General features: G+C 40.7%; 1 protein-coding gene across 5 annotated transcripts in view; it reads right to left on the bottom strand.

Moving 5' to 3' along the window:
- LOC105483286 (nitric oxide synthase trafficking) overlaps nt 1-21,346 on the bottom strand; it is a 78,526-nt gene that overhangs the window by 12,484 nt on the left and 44,696 nt on the right. For all 5 annotated transcript variants that reach the window (XM_071072897.1, XM_011744077.3, XM_011744075.3 and 2 more), the window contains 5 exons: nt 19,838-19,900; nt 17,057-17,155; nt 9,332-9,457; nt 1,264-1,362; nt 1,042-1,167 (listed from right to left, as the gene is read on the bottom strand). In XM_071072897.1, coding sequence (XP_070928998.1) covers nt 1,042-1,167; nt 1,264-1,362; nt 9,332-9,457; nt 17,057-17,155; nt 19,838-19,900 — 513 coding nt within the window. The remainder of the gene's footprint in view (nt 1-1,041; nt 1,168-1,263; nt 1,363-9,331; nt 9,458-17,056; nt 17,156-19,837; nt 19,901-21,346) is intronic.

The raw sequence follows: 21,346 nt of genomic DNA, 5'->3' as shown, positions 1-21,346 counted from the left end.
CAAGAGGGGAGCAGAGGCCAAAATCTTTGAGGCTTGACCCAGAAGAACAAATAATTTGCCCAAGATAGCAAAGAGGCAACATGCTTAGGCTCTCACCAGGGACACTGACCAGTTTTCAGCCAAAACACCCACAGTAGAATCACTCAAATGCCCTCAAAATAAGCCTCCGGTTATCTGGTCCAAGGTTTTCAAGGGAAGGGACCATGAAAAATACAGTGACTCCCACTTCCTAGAACCCATGCCTTTGGGTGATCTCTCCTCACACCCACCTTTGAGTATGGGCTGCACTTAGTGACTTGCTTCTAACAAATAGAATATGATGAGATGTCACTTCTGAGATTAGCTCATGAAAGATTATAATTTATTGGGCACTCTGGCTCTATCTTGATCACTTATTCTGCGGGGAGCAGGCTGAGACATGGAGAGACCCATGTGGCAAGAAAATGGTATCTCCAACCAACAGCAGTGAGGACCGGAGGCCTGCCAACAGCCCTGTGAGTCAGCTTGGAAGTGAGTCTTCTGCAGGAAGAGCCTGGAGGTGTCTGCAGCCCAGCCTGACACCTTGATTGCAGCCTTGGGAGGGGCTCAGAGACACCTGGCTAAGACAACTGAATTCTTGACCCACAAACTATGAGATAATACATGTTTGTTTTAAGCCATTATTTTGGCAGGGGGAGGCGGTGGCGGGGGGTGGTGATTTGTCGCACAGCAATTTGTGCAGACAATGAATTTAAGCACCACGTGATATACAGTGATTAATTATAGGTCATTGAAACATATCTACCTGGCAATACTTTTATAGAAGACCGAATATGAAGATTCTGTTTAAAACCCTGCTTGACTTTCTTTCCTTCTAGAAAATACCAAAGACATGTTTCCATCGCCCAGTTTGTAAACTAGAACGCTGGGTGTTTATATGGGCTATGAGAAATCATTTTCATTTATAAAACATGGTATTTGCTTTCAATGTTTTCCATATAAGTCCCTCAGTACCTAAGATTCTTCATTAATGTAACTTATTTTTTTCCATTTCATACTTACAAAGTAATCTGTTAACAGGAACTCAGATTTGTTTTCTGTAGATAAAATTGCAGTTTCTTCCATTACAGCCTGGATATCTTTTTCAATGTCAATCTTGCTGATGGCACAGTGAATCTGCGTGTGGCACTGCAATGCCAAGGGGAGCAGAATAAGGTTGTCGAAGAAAGGTTTCTGCCCCTTCTTACCAGGCATACCAGAAATGGAGAGATCGTCTCTACTCACTGTGGTCAGGGTTTGGCCAAAAAGAGAAATATGTTGGCTGTACTGGTTTAAGTTATTGCATAAAAGTTGAATTCTTTCCTTCTCCAGCTCCAGAATGCTCTGAAAAGAATGAAAATTGGGGTAAGATCAGCCAGTTGTTATGCAAAACGGAACTCACTTATCAAATACTGACACACCTGAAGACAGACTGAGCAAAGTCTCATGTTTAGCCTCTTGACTATGTCATATCCAAACCACAGTGGAGGGAGATTTCCAAGAGAGAACTGTGTCTTGGTATCTTAAATCACTCCTTTAAGAGTGATTTAACTCACATACTTTCCCCAGGCTCTTTTGACCCAAAAGGGATATAGGCAGATGCTGTGGGTTACCTAAGTTTACAAGGAAGAGGGAGAAAGAAGAAATGGAAGCATTTGAGACACATCTATGAATTCTAGAGGAGAATGAAGCCCGGGAAAGCCCATATCCATGTCTTGGAAATGCATTGAGACACTCAATAGTTTTAGAATTGTTTATAGTACATTCCAGGCATTCTGTTAGTCTCTGCAGGGAAGAGAATGACAAGCCACAAATTCTCTGTATAAGGAGATTATTTGACAAGAGAATAATCCCAAAGTCTGACCAATTCATAATTCTACCTAAAATTAGGCCTGGGAGTCAGAGTCCACTGTTTGCAGGTAGGCACATAGCCTCTTTATTTTGTGTGAGATGATAGAAGTTTCATTATTAGACTTACAACTTTTAGGTAGGAAGGGTAAATAACAAAGTGAGAGGAATCACATTTGCCTTGTTAGCTATTAACATTTTAGAGGCCAGGCGCAGTGGCTCACGCCTGTAATCCCAGCACTTTGGGAGACCGAGGTGGGAGGATCACCTGAGGTCAGGAGTTTGAGACCAGCCCAGCCAACATGGTGAAACCTTATCTCTACTAAAAATACAAAAATTAGCCAGGTGTGGTGGCATGCGCCTATAATCCCAGCTACTCAGGAGGCTGAGGCAGGAGAATCGCTTGAACCCAGGAGGTGGAGGTTGCAGTGAGCCGAGATCACACCACCGCACTCCAGCCTGGGCGAGAAGAGTGAAACTCTGTCTCAAAAAAAATTAAATTAAATTAAAAAAAAAAATATATATATATATATATATACACACACACACACATTTTAAAATGTTACTTATTAGATCCCTGCCAATTGAGTTGCTGACTGGTGGTTTTTAGAGAGGGCAGAAAGGTTTAACAACTAAGCATTGTTATAGAAGACCAGGTCAGGCAGAGTACCAAGGGAGATTCCAAGGCCATGTGGGGGCAGAATAAGGCTGCTGGGTATGTGCCCAGGGGAGTCTGGGTTTTAATGGCGATGGCAGGTGTCCAAGACAAAATTCTTCCCATCTTTTTGTGTGTGTGTGTGCATGTGTAAAAACAAGGCCTGGCTAGGCGCAGTAGCTCATGCCTGTAATCTCAGTACTTTGGGAGGCCGAGGCGGATGGACCACCCGAGGTCAGGAGTTCAAGGCCAGCCTGCCCAACATGGCGAAACCCCATCTCTACTAAAAATACAAAAATTAGCCACGTGTAGTGGCACGTGCCTGTCGTCCCAGCTACTCAGGAGGCTGAGGCAGGAGAATCCCTTGGACCTGAGAGGTGGAGGTTGCAGTGAGCTGAGATCATGCCATTGCACTCCAGCCTGGGCAACAAAGTGAGACTCCATCTCAAAAAAAAAAAAAAAAAGAAAGAAAAGAAAAAGAAAAAACAAACAAGGCCTGGGCATTCATCCTTTTATCCAGAGAAGGCCAGCTCGGTTGCTCTCATAACCACCATCCCAACTCCTCCATCCCACAGAGATCACCAGCAATCATCTTTCATGAACAAGGCGTTAGGCAAATTGGTGGGTAACACGACCATAGGGAAGAAGAAAGATGGGTATGTCTCAAGGCCCTTGGCAGTGCAAGAGGTGAGAATGGAGAGTCACAAAGATCACTGGGTTCTCCTTGCTCACCTTTTGGCATTCCTACAGAAGCCCACTGGCCTGATCCAGTATGGTATTCATCTATATCCCTGTGTTGTTAATTCATTTATGGTATATGGTGATTAAAATTATTTTAAATTTCTTTATACTTTTAATTATGGTAAAATTTACATAATATGACACGCCATTTTATCCACCTTAGGCATCTATTTCAGTGTCATTAAGTGCATTCACATTATTGTGCAACCATCACCATAATTCATCTCTAGAACTTTTTTCATCTTGCAAAAGTAAACTGTACCCATGAAACAACTTATTTCCTACGCTCTGCCTACTCTGGCAACCACCATTCTACCTTCTGTCTATGAATTTAACTTCTCTTGGTACCTCTTACAAGAGGAATCATACACTACTTGTTCTTTTGCATCTGGCTATTTCACTTAGCATAATGTCTGCAAGATTCATCCATGTTGTAGGATGTGCCAGAATTCCCTTCCTTTTTGGCTGAATAATATTCCATGGTATGTATATACCACATTTTGATTTTTGGTATATAGTCATTTGAACACTGCTTGTAAATGAAAGTAGTAACAGGTTCAGGCAGTAACTATGAACATCTGTGCCAATCACATGCAACTTTAGATTTTGTACCAAGTGTCCTGACATTTGGATTGGAAGCCTGGAACCTTGCCCCCATGGCAGTCTTCTTAGTTGCCTCTGAAGCTGCCCAATTTTCATACATCAATGGGAGTCAAATGGATTTGTTTATGCTGGCAGTCCCCTGAGGCTTTCACAAAATTGGAGGCACCAGTCATTTGAATGTGGCTGTCTGCCCTTCTGCCTCCCAGACAAAGGATTAAAGACACAGAACAGCCTATCAAATGTTTTGCTTCTTAAAGGGCAGAATCGATATGCCTCATAAGAAATATGTAAAACAAATTCTGCTCAGTTGTTTGGATCTCCTATGTGACAATCTTCAAAAAGAAGTCCTTATCCTATAGAAAAAGATCTAGAAAGCAGCTCTTCTGTTTTAGCCTATGAGTAAAAGACAAGAGAAAATAAAAGCCACGTTTTAGAACATATTGCATCCCTAGTGGACAGGTGTTTCTTTACTTTGACAAGTGCTGAACCACTAGCATCGATCTGAGACTAGATAACCAGTGTCCCTTAGTGACATGGTAATGCTTAACAGATTTTAATTACATTTCAGGGAAATCATTAAAATGATCTATGTTTGTTCATAAAAAGAGGAGGAAATAAATTCCACTGTGCAAAGGAGAGATCCATAACTCATTTAATGATTTGTTGCTTTCTATTATCTTGTTCTTTTTACATAAAATAAGTAGTAGAGAAGCCAGATACTCTGGAGGACCTCAAACTGTCCTCTTGAAGTTCCACAATAGTACATATGAAGAAAGTGTGGTCAAGGAGTTATCCAGAAAGATTCAGATTTCAGCAGATTTAGAGCCTGTTTGGGACCCAAGCATCATGACAATTTATGTTCTTCATTCATTCCTTCCAGTTCTTGCTGTCCTAGCCTTTGGGCTGGTACTACAGGAAGAGGTCAAAGGGATTTTGTTTTCATTTAAATGACTGTCATAGAACAGATAAAAGAAATATGCTCTTTCTAGAGCAGGAACTCTCAAACTTTAGAATACCTACACCCCTCTTTATAATCATTCAGAGGCTCTGATTGATTTAGAGGCTCCCAGGTCTAGGAAAGCGCTTAGGAATCTGACTTTTAACAAGCACCCCAGGTGCTCTGAGACATTGTCCTAGGGCCACAAAGGCCCACAAAAAATACATTTTTAAAATCATAATTCTTCCACCCAGAGGTGACTGCAATTAACATATTGATATATTTCAGTCTAGGTATGTGTATATGTACGATTTTATCTTCCAGTTGTCTATCAAATTATTCAAATTTGAAATTCTGGTTTTTCCATTTAACCATACATGTGAACAGTTTCCCGTGTCATTAGTCTCTGAAAATACCACTTTAATTACTTCATAATCGTCCATTGTGCAGCCGTGTGGTGATTCATTCAGTCATCCCTTTAATGTTGGACATTTGCAATGTTTCCTGACTTTTACTTTTGTTTCAAATAGAAATCTGTGTCTGGTTTGTCAGCTATTTCCTCAAGACAGATTTAGAGAAAGGAAATTACCTTTTTCAACAGAGTCCTAGGAAAGAATGAAGCCCTACTGTCCTGAGGAGTCCATTGTATGTAACGAGTTGTTATTCCTCTCATCTAGCGTGGGACTACTCAAGTGCCATCCTTGGGAGAACTGAGAAAACAGCCACTCGAATCATTTTCTGTGTTCTGGGATTTAGAGGAGGAACACTGGTTGAGAAAGGGAATTTTTTTAAGGCTCTTGACACATATCACAAATGGCTTTTTAAAATACTTCCTTGAGTGAGTACTTCAGTCCCAAGCATTTGATTCTTTGTAATTCTTGGTAGTATGGCTATTATTGTGAAAAATATAGATTATTTCTATCATCTGAATTGTTTCTTCTTGGAGGGTAGGATGTGGCTAGAACATAGTATGATTGTGAAGTAATAAGACTAATTTTGACATGTGGTTTGTGGAATTGGTTTCATTACTTATGGTCACAGTTGAGGTTTTACAATATTTCTCACAGTATCTAGTACACTGCCTTGAATGTAGTTCAATGAATGTTCTCTGAAAGAATTTGTAAATCCACCATGTAGAGTAAAAAGAAAGAAGAGGACACTTTGTAGGACCCTAAAATGAATTCTTACATTCAATTTTTATAGAAGAATGGTGAAAGAATGGAGAAAAAATGAAACTGAGAGACCCTAACTGTCCCATTTCCATTGCTCACACTTATAATAAAATTTCTCTTTGAGTCAATTCAGGCTGTTTTTGTTATATGATTCATGAATCTAACATTTGACTCTTGAATGTCATAAACATATGCAAAATATGGCATTCATAGAGTAATATGTGAGTCAATGACCTGCTGGTATAGACTGAGTATACACAAGCCCAGGAAATACCAACTAAGGGCATCATTATTGAGGGTTCAAGTGAAGCAAGAGTGACTTGACAGAAGTCATCACACGTTTTGTCTAATGGGCTTGAGCTGGCTCTCAGGTGGCAGGAGAGAACTCAGAGGAAGGCGGGGTAAGAGAAGCTGTATGAACTAAAAAGGAGAAGGACTGAAACACTGGTGGCCTCCAGCATAGCGGTAGCAAAAATCCAGGATACAAGAGGGGAGAAAGAAAATGCTCTTCCTCAAGGACATTATGATGAGTAGATATTCCATGTGACTTGGATAAAAAAAAGAAAAAAAAATAAAGAAAGAAAGAAGGAAGGGAGGGAGGGAGGGAGGGAGGGAGGGAAGGAAGGAAGGAAGGAAGGAAGGAAGGAAGGAAGGAAGGAAGGAAGGAAGGAAGGAAGGAAGGAAGGAAGGAAGGAAGGAAGGAAGGAAACTAAACTAGGTCTTAAATATTTTGAGAGCTGAAGTTGAAAGATGCCTTTTGAAATGTAAATGAATGTATACCTTGTTACCGTCTGGAAGACTGTAAGAAAAGAGATAATTTCCATGATGCTTCAATATAAACTCTAAGAATGCTGAGAAGGGGGAGTAGCGGTTAGAGAGGAAAGATGTAGAGGATCTTATCAGGAGGAAAGGAAACTGAGTAGTAAGAGCTTCTGATAATGAAGATAATCATAGCCTTCCCTAACATATATTGAAGGCAAGCTAGTTATCAGCTACACCAGGTAGGACCCATTTATCTCCCATTGCTGCGATGTAGGTAGAAGGGTGAGGAGGATAGAGACACTGAGGTGAAATATCTTTCTCACAGCCCTTGAAGGGTGGGTGCCTGGAAGATGGAGTGGGAGCAGAAATGTCTCTCCCATCTCCTATCAGGGCCATCCAAGGAAGCTGTCCTCAGTGGAAAGACCACGGCTCCATCAGGAAGTGATGAGGTGAGGTGAGGCAAGGTCAGAGCCCAGGTTGCAGAGCCAGATTTCAAATGAATGAAGTTAGAATTTAAATCCCTGACCTTTTCTCATCACCTTCATCTAAAATCTATCTAGCATAAGCAAGGAGAGTACCAGAAGCTTATGTTTTTTTTTTTGTTTTTTTGTTTTTTTTTTTGAGACGGAGTCTCACGCTGTTGCCCAGGCTGGAGTGCAGTGGCGCGATCTCGGCTCACTGCAAGCTCCGCCTCCCGGGTTCCTGCCATTCTCCTGCCTCAGCCTCCTGAGTAGCTGGGACTACAGGCGCCCGCCACCGCGCCCGGCTAATTTTTTGTATTTTTAGTAGAGACGGGGTTTCACTGTGGTCTCGATCTCCTGACCTTGTGATCCGCCCGCCTCGGCCTCCCAAAGTGCTGGGATTACAGGCTTGAGCCACCGCGCCCGGCAGAAGCTTATGTTTAAAGGTGTAAATTAAGGAATTTTTTCTCATTTGTTCCTATTTTTGACCCAAGTTTTCATCTCCTTTAATTTCCCCTTTCTTCTCTAATTCTGCATCTATCCTGCTCTGAGTGGTTGAATTGCAAGAGATGTAAATGCAGCCCTTGGGTTTCCACCTGCCACATAGCCTTTGTTCTCCCAGTTTTCACTGGAGCAGGAGCATAGCACAGAGGTCCAGGCTGAATCTTGAAACCATCTCAGGCTCATTGCTTCATCTTTCCAGCCTCAATGTCCTCATAATGTCGTGATTAATACAAAACAGAAGCACATGAATGTGCTTAGCACAGCCTAAAAGAGGAGCACTGAGCACCAAGCACTTGTTCCATGCTAGCCATTAGATCATGGCTTTCTCCAATCATATCTGCTTTAAACACTTTTTTTTTTTTTTAATTTAAAACAGGTGGGGAAAAATAAAACCAAAATATGCATGTTCTTACTCTCCAGAATTGATAGTTATTTAATTTGGTCATATTCATGTTGAGCCTGGGGTTGCACTGCTTCACCAGGGGCCGTGCATAAGCTGTGTGGCTGTTTCTGGCAGTTCTGTTGTATTCCCCCATGGGCTCCATTTCTGCCACTGAATACATGGACAGTCTATATGTGTAAGTTTACAAACACACACATATAAACTCAGTATAGTTTCCACATGAGTTTAAAAGAATTTTAATTTACACAGATTGTGTAAGTGGTCTGTTTCTTTTCTTCAACATCATGTTTGTTGAGGTTAACTCATGTTTAAATATAGTCTTAATTAACTTCATCGATGGATATTAGTTCGCTTTCCAAATGCGAGCATCTTTGAAGAGTAATTCTTCTCTTGATGGGTATGAAGATTGCGTACAGAATTATAAACAATTCTGCAATAAACATTCTTGTGCATCACTCTTGGAATAAAAGTATACATTTTTCTGTAGGATATATGCCTAAAAACTGCTTTAGGGAACTGCTGTGTGGTAAGTACATGCTTATTTTAGTTTCACCAAATATCATTATTTATTCCCCCTACAGGGTACAGTAATTCTTGTTTCCTAACATCCTTACCAATACTTGATATTGTCAAGTTCTAATTTTTGCCAAATAATCTAGCATTGTTTCATAGGTTTATTGATTATTTTGATTTCTCCTTTTGTGATGTGCTTGCTGACATCTTTTGCCTATTGTTATCAGATAATTTGCCACAATTCCTTCTTTATGTGTCTACTTTTGCCACTGAGATGTACACATCTCAAGCATTGAGATGTTACTTTATTCAATGCTCTGTATCTCCAGTGCCTAACACAATGCCTGACCTCCATAAGCGATCACTGTGTGAGTCATCGCTCATGACTAAAACTAATTTCCAACCACCTAACACTTAATCCTTAATTTACACTTCACTTTGACAGCACTTTTTGAAGTTAGCTGGGTGCTATCCTGTTCACTAAGAATTAGGAACAGAAACTCTGGCCAATGAAATTCAAGAAATTGTCACTAGTAATTGTATCCATGGAGAAACTGAAACAATGAGAGGAAAGGTGGTTTGTCTAGAGTCACAATATGTGTGATGCTCATAGCTATGACAGAGGGCAGGTCTTGTCACTGTAGATCTGACCTCCATCTTCAAGGTCACACAAAACTCCACAGAAGAAGAAAAAAATGTGAATATATAACTTACCTGGTAGCAGTTCTCTAGTGTGTTTTCCCATTTCAGTCTGGTAGAATAACCCGCCATGTTTTTTTGGTAGTAATTTTCATCTTCCTTTTCCAACTTCTCAGTTGATTTTGTCAGTTTATTGAGGAGCTAATGTAAAACATCAATGTCACACACTCACTAACACATTTTAGAAAGCCCTTTATAATTCCATAGAAAAAATTGTATGTGGCTCAATATGTTTCTCACCTGTCACGTACAGTCATAAACAGTGACTATAGTTGACAAAACCAAAGATCTTTATCAGAAAAAAATGCATGGCCAAACCTGAAGGAAACCCAAGGGCCTTCCAGTATGGTTCCCCCAATCTTACACATTGATGGGCTTGAGACCCTTACATAGGAAGTGATTTGTCTACACTCACACAATCACAGAGAAGGTCAAACAACACAGCTTTTGAGAATTGACAGTACAGGTCAAGACTGCAATTGGCCAATGAATCCCATAGTCTTATCTGGTAAATCCTTCAGGCTCCTGCATTTCTTACCAGGTTAGGTATAGACTTGTGGAATCACACAATTTTTAGAACTAATTTTTAGAATGAGTCTGGCTACTGTTCTATCTAGCAATATTATTTTACTTTTACTATATAAACCCAGAAGTAGAGGTTTGGAATCAAACTTCCAGGATAAGAGTCCTGGTCCTAGCTGCAAACAAGTTACTTAACCTTCCTGAGCCACAGTTTTCTCATACTGGGTTGCTTTGAGAATTCGGGCACATCTTGGGACTCAGAAAACAATACCACAAAAATGAAGGTCTCAGAAGCAGCCTCAGAAGTAAAAGTTTCTCTCTGACCTTCTGTCCTCCTATCTCTCACTCCCGTTCTCCCCGGAGGCTATTGGTAGAAACCAGAATCCCTCTTCTCCAAGGAAGCTCACAGAAACCAGAACCCCTTTTCTCCAAAGTCAGCCATAAAAATCTAAAAATATTACTCCCACTTTTCCACCGCCTTTTTGTGTAAAAACTGGCCATAAAGAAATTATCTGACTTACTTGGTTTGACTGTAGGTCACAAGACCCCTATTCCAGAGAGGGTCCTGCCCCATCCCCAGCAGGAAGGAAGGCTGCACAGAGAGGCCAAGAAGAGTCTAGAAAGAGGGCCTTACTGGGTTTTCCCATGCAGCCTATTAGCATTAGATTGCACCCCTTTTGTACATAATATTTCTACATTTTGTTAAACCTAAGCATAAACATAGACAAGTTCCCCTGTATCTTTGCATCTTTTTTCTGAAGGCTCCCATGTCACATAAAACTATGATCAAATACATCAGTATGCCTTTTCTCCTATTCATCTGCCTCTTGTCAGTGATTTTTAGCCTAACATCACAGGGCAAAAGGGAAGATTTCCCTTGGCTCTGACATAGGTAACACAGATGAGGCAGATGGCACACTGCCCAACACCTGGCAGAGCACTCAAAATTTAGCCAGTATAATTATTGCCAGTGAAAAGCCTGAGATACATGCCCAGTGTTCACTGCAAGTTATGGACAGCTTGATAGATGGTTTCCTCTCATACTGCTACCCAATGATCTGCTCCCTTACAAAGAGCCCCCTCTTGCCTATCACCAAAATTTGTCATTCTCATTACTAAATCTTCTGGAAAATCAGTGTACAGTAATACAAAACTCCCTGGGCCAGGGTAGCTGAAACTGATTCTTAAAATACCCAGACAAGTAATTTCATGTTTCTGAGAAACAAAGAAGTTGGATTGCATGAATTATTCTCCAACTTTATAGATATATTTTTGAAGCATTCAATATCTTTCTTTTCCCTTTTTCTTTTTCTTTTTCTTTTTTTTTTGGAGACAGGGTCTGGCTCTGTCACCCAGGCTAGAGTTCAGTGGTATAATCATGGCTCACTGGCTCACTGCAACCTCCCTGTCCTGGGTTCAAGCAATGCTCCCATCTCAGCCTCCCAAGTAGCTGGGACCATAGGCATGCACCACCACACCTGGCTAAGTTTTGTATTTTTTTGCAGTGGTGGGGTTTCACCATGTTGCCCAGTCTGGTCTCCAACTCCTCTGCTCAAGCAATCTGTCTACCTCAGCCTCCCAAAGTTTTAGGATTATGAGTGTGGGCCATCGCACCCAGCCAATTCTCCAATTTTACTCTATTTAGAAATGACCTGAAATGCTTGTAAAAATTGCAAATTCCAGAATTCTACAAACAGCAATACTTATTTCATACATCTGTAGGGGGATTAGAAAATCTGAATTTTGACTATATCTCCTCTCATGGTTCTGATGCAAATGGTCTTCAAACCATTCTTTAAAAAACATCAGGCCGGGCGCGGTGGCTCAAGCTTGTAATCCCAGCACTTTGGGAGGCCAAAACGGGCGGATCACGAGGTCAGGAGATCGAGACCATCCTGGCTAACACAGTGAAACCCCGTCTCTACTAAAAATACAAAAATTAGCCGGGCATGGTGGCGGGCACCTGTAGTCCCAGCTACTCGGGAGGCTGAGGCAGGAGAATGGCGTGAACCCGGGAGGTGGAGCTTGCAGTGAGCTGAGATCCGGCCACTGCACTCCAGCCTGGGCGACAGAGCGAGACTCCGTCTAAAAAAAAAAACAAACAAACATCAAAGACCTCCCTGATTTAGTAGTTTAGGAGTTTCAAGGACAGAGACAAAGGCTGTTAAAATGGACCCTCTCTATTTAAGGATATGTTGACTAACCTTACAATCATGAAAAACATTCATCCAAAATGTTGAATATTAATACTGTTCACTTTTTTTATTCCAATTGATATGTGGGCTATACAGCTGTCCCCCAGCTCTGATGTATGACCTACACAAGACGTATCTGGTTTTGTATCAAGTTGAATGAACCACATCTGTCTGTAGAAATGCAAGCTTGTGAACATTAACCTAGCAACAGTTCAATGCAAGGACTCAGAGAGTCATCATTATACTCTGCTAAATCACTGTCCTCAGATTCTTACTGAGAATGCTCAGCACTCCAGGAATGAAACTGAGTTGCTTTTGAGATCACCATTAATATTCATCAGCCTGTACTATAGAGTTGTGGACTAGAATTTTCTGCTCAGCAAATTTATAGCAGGTAGTTCCAAGTATATTTATGAAAGAAGAATGTATACTCATATATATATATATATATATATATATATATATATATATTTTTTTTTTTTTTTTTTTTTTAAGATGGAGTCTCACTCGGTTGGCCAGGCTGGAGTGCAGTGGTGCGATCTCAGCTCACTACAACCTCCACCTCCCAGGTTCAAGCGATTCACCTGCCTCAGCCTCCCAAGTAGCTGGGATTACAGGCATGTGCCACCATGCCCAGGGTTTCACCATCTTGGCCAGGCTGGTCTTGAATTCCTGACCTCAGATAATCTGCCCACCTCAGCCTCCCAAAGTGCTGGCATTATAGGCCTGAGCCACTGTGCCCAGCTGTAGACTCCTGTATTCTTACCTAAGGAACTGCTCAGAAACCTTTACTAAAATTTGTCAAAGATTGACTTCTTTTCCTTTCCTTCCTTTTTTTTGCTCTTGGAACAAACATCACATTCATTTGTTCACCAGACATTGAGGGCCTTCTATGTGTCATGTGCAAGGCTTTGGGAATAGAAAATGGAACAAGACAGGCTCCCTCTCTAGTCAGGGACCCACAGACCATTACCATCTTGTGTGCTGATAGAATTGTATAGGTACCACTGGGAAGGACATCAAGAGAGGCATCTAAACTAGCCTTGAAATTAAAATGACATTTCAGCTATAACTTGGCGCATAGTAGGTGCTCAAAAAATTGATCTCCATATGAATAAAACTAAAATGAAAGTAGGAGTTGGTAAGGCAAAATAGCATGGCAGGATACAGAAAAATATTTTTTGGTGAAGTTGGATCACACAGTTTACGATGGGGAATGGGGAGAGGTGATGATGAAGAGATTGGCAAGGTTCAAGTCAGGAAGGGTCTTACAGGCCACGTGAAAGAGTTTTTCCTGGCTGAGTGCGGTGGTTCACGCCTGTAATCCCAGCACTCTGGGAGGCCAAGGTGGGCAGATCACTTGCGGTCAGGAGTTTGAGAACAGCCTGGCCAACATGGCAAAACCCCATCTCTACTAAAAATACAAAAATTAGCCAGATATGATAGTGCATGCCTGTACTCCCAGCTATTTGGGAGGCTGAGGCAGGAGGATTGCTTGAAACTGGAAGGTGGAGGTGGCAGTGAGCCAAGATTGTGCCACTGAAGTATCTGGTTTGAGTTAGAATTGGGAGGATATGGTGGGTGATGATATTCAAAGACACAGAAAACACAGAAATAAAGATTATCTTTGGTAGAAAGAAGTGGTGGTTGGAGTTTTAGATATTGAGTTTGAGGTGTCAGAAAGAAGTTTACAGACTGGTTTGGGCTAGAGATACAAATTTGGGTATTGCCAGCATAGATACTGTAGTTGAAGTCTTGAGAATATACTTAGTGAGTATGTATTATTTATTGAGTACCTGATATCAAGAGTACTGTATCAGAGACACTGGAGAGACAATGGTGAAGAGAACAGAGTGAGGCCCAGAAGAGAAATCTTCAGAAACTGCAATATATAAAGATCAGGCCAAAAAAGGCAGCCCATAAAGAATCTAATTTAAAATTTACAGAAAGGAGGAGGAAAACAAAAGCATGAGTTGTTACTAAAGTCAAAAGAGGAGAATATTTCTACAAAGGGGAAGTAAACAATGCTTAATACTTCCAAGAAGTGAACTAAGGTAAGACTTGGAAAGTACCTGTTAGCTTTAGCAATGAGAAGACATTGTTTTCAATGGCAAGAACACTCTTAGTGGAAAGATGGGGAAAGCTTGATTAGGGTGATTTGAAGAGCGAACAGAAGATGAGGAAGTGGAGATAGAGCAGACACCCCTTTCACTAAGATGTATTGTAAAAAGGAGACACAACAATATCTGGAGAGGAACAGAAGACCCCATAAATAAGTGTCCCTGCAACTTTCTTTACTCTTGTAAGATGGGGAGAAGGTGCAATAGACTATTTGTGCCTTCCCACCAAATTAGGTCAGGAGGGTTCCACCTACACTTCCAGAATGTCTGTTGTTGAAGCCACCCCCATCTATGGAACTTGGTTATAGCAGCCTGAACAGACTATAAGACAGGGGGAGTTATAGAAGCCTGGTGGGGAGGAATCATTAGGGAGAGGGCTATCCAAGATATGGGAAATATGGGATAATCAAGAGAGGGCCTCTGGGAGGCAGGATGGGATGAGATTAGAGCACAGGACGGAGAACTGGCCTCTCCATTGCAGATATGTAAATGCTATTACTTCAGTAGGCAGGTGGCTGTGCTGACTTCTATTTACTCTGTGAGGTAGGAGGCAAGATACTGTGCCAGGAGTGCGTGGATGGAGGTGTGAGGAGAACGGAGGTTTAGATCAGCTTCTGGTGAGAGAATCAAGACTCCTGGGCAGGAAACAAGGAAGAATTTGCTGAGCAGCACAGAGCACCAGCTCAGGTGATCATGAGCGCTTCTGTGTGAGATGAGAAAATGAATGCCTCCCTCTTGGGTGTTCAGCTTCAGGATTAACAAAAGCTGCCCGATTAAGCAGGGAAGATGGCATGGGTGTGTGACAGAGTAACAACCAAGGTTATGGTTACCAACTGGACGAAGGGAGAGAGCACTGTGGACCTTTACTTCCCAGGGAAGCTGCTGATGAGGGTAGGAAGAGGAAATTCACCACTTAGCTGCCATGCTTTTTTCTTTATTCTTGCATGACATCAATAAAGAATAGCTTCTAATGAGCACTCAGAATGCCTAGGCAGGTCCTGGCACTGAGTATTTTAACAGACTGTGGGTTCGCCTCCTCGGAAGCTGCCTCATTATTCAATACTTATTATGATCATTTCCAACTGTGAAGACTGACATGGAAAGAAATAAGACTCTTGTGAAATCTTGCTAACAATGAATTTAAGTTATTCAATGGATATTTCTTCAGATTAAAGAGCTACTTGCGATGACAATTTTCTCTTCCTTTTAAGGGGTTTGCAGTGGTGCTGGTTGCATTTCCTTAGTAGGGACTCATCTTTTGTAGAAGATATTGACTATGTCAAAGGTTTTCAATCTGGGGCACATACCACAAGAGGTGTGCAAGATAATCTATTGGGGTGTAAGCAGAAAATCTTTATTTTATTCCTGTACCCCAATATTATTTGTGTTCATTTTGCCTGAAAACTTAGTGGTCAAGCTTACTCTTACTTAATATAATTGAGTCTACACTGGTGCTCACACATGGACAGTTGTGGATTCTGATATGGCCTGGGGGGAGGGTGGGGATTCTGCAACCTGAAAAGCTGCCGTAGGCCCTCACTGTGTTTTCCCTTCCAGCATCTGGGACATGTGGCCATTGACATATACCTGGGCCATGTAGTTTTACAGACATTATCTGGCTCCAGTTAGGTTAGCATAAACAAAATGCACAAATATCTTAGATTTCTGCCAAGAACCTGTAGATTGATGTTCCACTAACAATTTAATCACAAAGAATCCACAGCAAAATGTCCGAGCTGACGCTGCCACCTCTCCTGGTTGTGAGTGTGTTACTACCCACGTGAAAGGGCAAACAGTGAAATGAGATCTGACAAAAATTTTGATGAACAAATAAAAAATTATCGAGAAGGCTGGCCAGGGGTGGTGGCTCATGCCTATAATCCCAGCACTTTGAGAGGCTGAGGCAGGCAGATCACTTGAGGTCAGGAGCTCGAGACCAGCCTGGCCAACAGGGTGACACCTTGTCTAAACTAAAAATGCAAAAAAAAAAAAAAAAGAAAAAGAAAAAAAAATTAGCCAAGCCTGGTGGTGCGCACCTATAGTCCCAGCTACTCCAGAGGTTGGGGTGGGACAATCTGTTGAAGCCTGGAGTCGGAGGATGCAGTGAGCCAAGACTGCACCACTGCACTCCAGCCTGGGCCACAGAGTGAGACTCTGACTCAAGAAAAAAAAAAAAAATTATCAAGAAGACTATTAGAAATATGCATTTAAATTTACTATGGTTAAGGCTGAACCTTGCTCCAAGTATATATTTTTCCTGAAAACATTACTTAATGATTATCTAAAGACATCATGGTTGCTAATCATTTCAAATATTATTTCATCTTTCTCTCATCCTGGAAACATTTCTACTTTTATGCTTCATAATGTTCATAACATATTAACATAATACATAAAGTACTATATGTAACAAACAACATATATAAAGTATTTTTTTTTTTAACTTATTTGGGGTATTAGCTGAGAGGTTTTTTTAAGATAATGTTAATAGAGTTTCCTTTCAAAAAATTGGGCATCATTGGTCTCATTTGTCATCTGTCAATAATATTTTTAAAGAATACATGTGGTCCAGGCAAAGTAGCATGCTTCTGTAGTCCCAGCTACTTGAGAGGCTGAGGTGGGAGGATCCCTTGAACCTAGGACTTTGATGCCAGCCTGGGCAGCACAGTGAGATCCCTTCTATTTAAAAAAATTAAAATAAAGTTTAAAATGTGTGTGTGTGTTGTGTGTGTGCACGTGCGCACAAGGAATGATTTGGAATCCCCTTTTACGCTCTGTCAAGCTACATCTCTGCAGGGATCCCACAGAGAAAGAAGAATCAACCCATTCTCTTGTGTTTGTAGCTAAGGGCAGCAAGCCCATCCGTCTATGGCGCATGCACTCAGCCAGCCATGACAGCTTACCTTCCGCCTCTCCTTCTCAGTCGTAGATTGCTTGGAGCTTTCTACAAGCTGGAAAAGTGCTTCATGTTTCTTGGTACTAACCATTAATTTCTTCTTGGCCTACAGTGAGAAACATACAAACAACAAAAAAAGGAGCAGAGGCTGATGCCAAGAGAAAACTCTTCTCTTTTGGAACAAAGCACATTCATGTGCTAGCTTTAACGATTATGTATCCTAGAATCCTCCAAAGGCTGAAACAAAAATGCGTACTCATTCCCATTCTCACTTCAAAATGTACCTAAAACATCAGAGCAGCTAACACTTTGTCCTGAGAACTCCTGCATATTTTTTCATTATATTGGGTACCCTCCAGAGGGTTTTGAATTTTGCTAAATCATCGAAGGCCTGCAAACTTCCAAAATAACGTTCTAGTGAGCATAATCGCTTTACCACAGAAGAAATCACAACAAACACGGAAGACTGCCTGCATCATTCTTTACATCAACCTAGGCTACAATTGAGATTGTTTTAAGATGTTATCTTAAAACGTGTGGCAAGGGTCGCAATTTGCTTCCTGATGGCCAAGCCTGAGAGCTGGGCATTTGCCTGGCATCTTGTGAAACGCCCTGCACTTGCTGGAGTTGGAGAAGTAGAAAGAAGTGGGGAAGGAAGGAGCACTCAGAGTCTCCCTACCCTGTTCATGCTGACCCCTTGGAGCAGGTTAGGATTTAGGGGATAATTTCCTAGTCTACCTAGTTGAATTTAGCTGAAGATGATGCTCCAGAGATAAATTATGCAAACAGAATTTGGTTTAAGTTGGATTTAGCCTGTTCAGGAAGTAGGCTGATTGAAAGACTTTGGCTTTTTGCCTCGAGGTTGCAAGGACTGTCAAACCAGATAGTAAAGGGGAGGTCTCTCTTCCTTGGCTTTTTAGCTTGGGAATCAGAGGCAACGCCTTCTGCCTCCCTCTAAATGTGAGAAACCTCAGCAAAGGAAAATTAAAGAAATAAGCTCATGGCCCTCTTTCTCTACCTCCTGTCAGCCACATGCCTGCTGGGAAATAAGATTGTGAGGCATGAATATTTGGTCCTTTAAGGCTTTTCATTAGAGTCTCCTAAATAGACTGTACTTCATTACTGACATGCTGAATCCCTTGAATTGTAACTTCAAGGGAGAAATTTATTATAGCCCAAGAATTTTATGTTCTCTAATTTCTCTGTCACTCTTCATAAAAAAAATGAAATCTTTTATTTAGAAAAATGACTTGATAGAAACTGGGAAATGATAAAAGATGTTTTTTCTTGGGAGCAATTGCAGCCTCTCAGCATTATTTCTGGCTTTTGATTCATTGTACTGAATTCCTGTGATAGCTGAATATTTAAAGAAAATTGATTTTTAAAAACAAATCCTTTTAAAGGCCAGGTGTAGTGGCTCATGCCTGTAATCCCTACAGTTTGGGAAGCCAAGGTGGGCAGATCCCTTGTGCCCAGGAGTTCGGGATCTGCCTTGGCAACATAGCAAGACCCTGTCTCTATTTCTTTAAAAAAATAAAAAACAATTCCTTTTAAAGAAAACTCATAAAATCCATGGCAAAACTAAAAACAAATGACTGGACACTGTTGCTGGGACTTATTATAAAAGTGATTCTCATGAGCATCCTTTTACCATTGTAACTACTGTGGACATAGAAATTCACTTACATCAAACACTTTTTATTAATGTCCTTGGTCTTATGGAGTCAGTCCTCAGTTTTGGCAGAAGCTTTGGAAGTAACACCAAGTTTGCCTGTTTCTGAGGGCGTTTATCTATAGTTATTTGGCATCAGTGGCTGTTTACTTGTAAAGGTTCTCTGTGGGCACTAATGCTTTGGAGATGAAAAAGGATTTCAACACTTACAGAACAAGTCTTCTCAGAGGGGTTCATTGAGTCTTGTTAGCAGATTTACTGCTAGTCCTTTCTACCTGAAATGAATTCCTCCTATACTACATTGTTCTAGAATAATCTTCTGTGCATATGGATCCCATCTGTTATTTTCTCTGCTTCAGAACTCATACTGATATGCTCTAGCTTCCCACATCAGATCGTAATTCTTCTCCTTAGAATGTACTCCCTATTTCCTGCACATATGTCATCTAGCCAACTAAATTTTAAATTACTTGAAAAAAAGTTATGTCTTAGAATAGTGCTGTGCACAAAAAGTGGACCCCACATACTCATGCAATTGATATATGCATCCCCTTTTACATATCACTACCCACCCCTCACTGGGCCACTCTCACTAGTGATGTACATATCACTAACACCTTTCTACAAATTAAAAAAAACAAAACCCAGGTAGTGTTTATCATTTGCTGTAAGTTACAAATTATACAGAATGGCAGTCAGCATAATGTAATGATTAAGAGCAGTGACCCTGGAACCCAACTTATGACAACTATTGATTCAACCATTAACCAGCTCTGTAACCTTGGGAAAATTACTTCAACTCTCTCTATCTCCATTGCCCAATCTGTAAAATGGGGCAATGCACAATGACATATGACATTGGGTTGTTGTGATGATTAAATACATAAATGTAGAGCACTTAGCACATAATAAGTTCTAAATAATCATATTTAGAGCCATGCACTTCCATTGGTTTGGTGAAAAATATATCTATGTAACAACTCAGGTAAGGAAACATTTTTCTCTTCAGTTAGCACTTAGAAGTACTAATGCTAGAACGTCATCACATTTGTATGAAAGCAAAACACTTCAATTCTAAAAACTGAGTTTACACAAATGATATCTGTGGATACTTGCCTTAATTTGCTGATTCCAGTTGCTAATGACAAGATTTGCTGTCTTTTCAACTTCATTGTCAAGCTATTGAAGAAGGAAAAAGGAAACAAAGCTTTGCTTTCTTCTTCTTTAGTCACTGCAATAGACTAAATGTTTGTGCCCCTAAAATTTATAGATTGAAACCTATTCCCTCAAAGTGATGGTGTTTGGAGGTGGAGTCTTTGAGAGATGATTAGGTCATGAAGGTGGAGCCCCCATGAATGAGATTGGTGCCCTTATAAAAGAGACTCCAAGAGCTGCCCAGCCACTTCTGCCATCTGAGGTTACAGTGAGTAAATAGCCACTGATGAATCAGGAAGTGGGCCCTCATCAGACAGCTAATGTGCGGGTGCCTTGATCTTGGACTTCCCAGCCTCCAGAACTGTTAGAAACAAATTCCTATTATTTATAAACTATCCAGTTTATGGTATTTTGTTAGAGCAGCCTGAACTAAGACAGTCACAGTACTAGCTTATCAATCACTATTACAATTCACGGGAATTTCAAGATCCTACAATGGACATATTAGACAAATTATCTTATCCCTGTGTCAAGTAACAGGACTTAGTAAAATAATTATTTCTAATCTATAAGAATGTAAAAAGCATGCAAACATGTGCAGTCATGTGCAAGAGGCCCTTGCATGAGCTGATATTGTTGCTAGTCCCATCACATCATCTTCCATGTCAATCCATGCAGCAAAAACCTCAACACCGTGAAAACTGGTAACAGTCCTAACAGTGCCAATTTTACTATGTGTCTCCATTGCCCCTGAAGTGAATATTGCTTTAATTTCAAAGATATTGAACTCTTAATCATAATTAACTTTTTCCCTTGCTTTTAAATAGCCAAAGAGACAGTAATAATAATGATGAAAATGATCCTGACAACTTCCCAGGGAGATCTGATGGAAGTTACAGCAGAACATTTTTCCCCGGAACACAGACCCAGCAATCAGCCATTATTCAACTACTCTGAGATCTAGCGAATGCTACACTTTTATTTTTTTCCAGTTGGTTCAATTTAGAGTATATGGTTCATTGTAACAGACACAATGAAAATATTTTATGTACTATGCCACTTTTGATTGCATGTATGTGGCTGGAATGTGGAACAAGTTCACTTTACAAAATAAAATCTAATCTTTTGTGAGAGTAGAGTGGGATGGTGGAGTGCAGTGGAGAGGAGCAATGCAGAAAAGAAGAAAAACAGGACCAGTAGTTTGGGGGTGCTCATGACATCCATTAACTAAAGCACTGTGATCAATTATCACAGGACTATGCCTCATTTATGGTAAATATTAAAGAAATGCTAATGACTTATATTATGCAGTGTGAAAAATATTTTGTAATCAATGAAATATAGACTAGTAATTGGTTTTTATTAAGTTGGCTTGCTAAGGCAGGTTATATTGCTTGCTAGTAATTCCCATCAAGTTCTGTCCATCACCCGCAACTGAATAGAGCATCCTTTCTGGTAAAATATACCTAT

This window comes from Macaca nemestrina, chromosome 11, assembly GCF_043159975.1.
Source record: "Macaca nemestrina isolate mMacNem1 chromosome 11, mMacNem.hap1, whole genome shotgun sequence".
NCBI lineage: Eukaryota > Metazoa > Chordata > Mammalia > Primates > Cercopithecidae > Macaca > Macaca nemestrina.
Note: the sequence above shows the minus strand (reverse complement) of the source record. Positions and strands in the feature narration are given on the sequence as shown.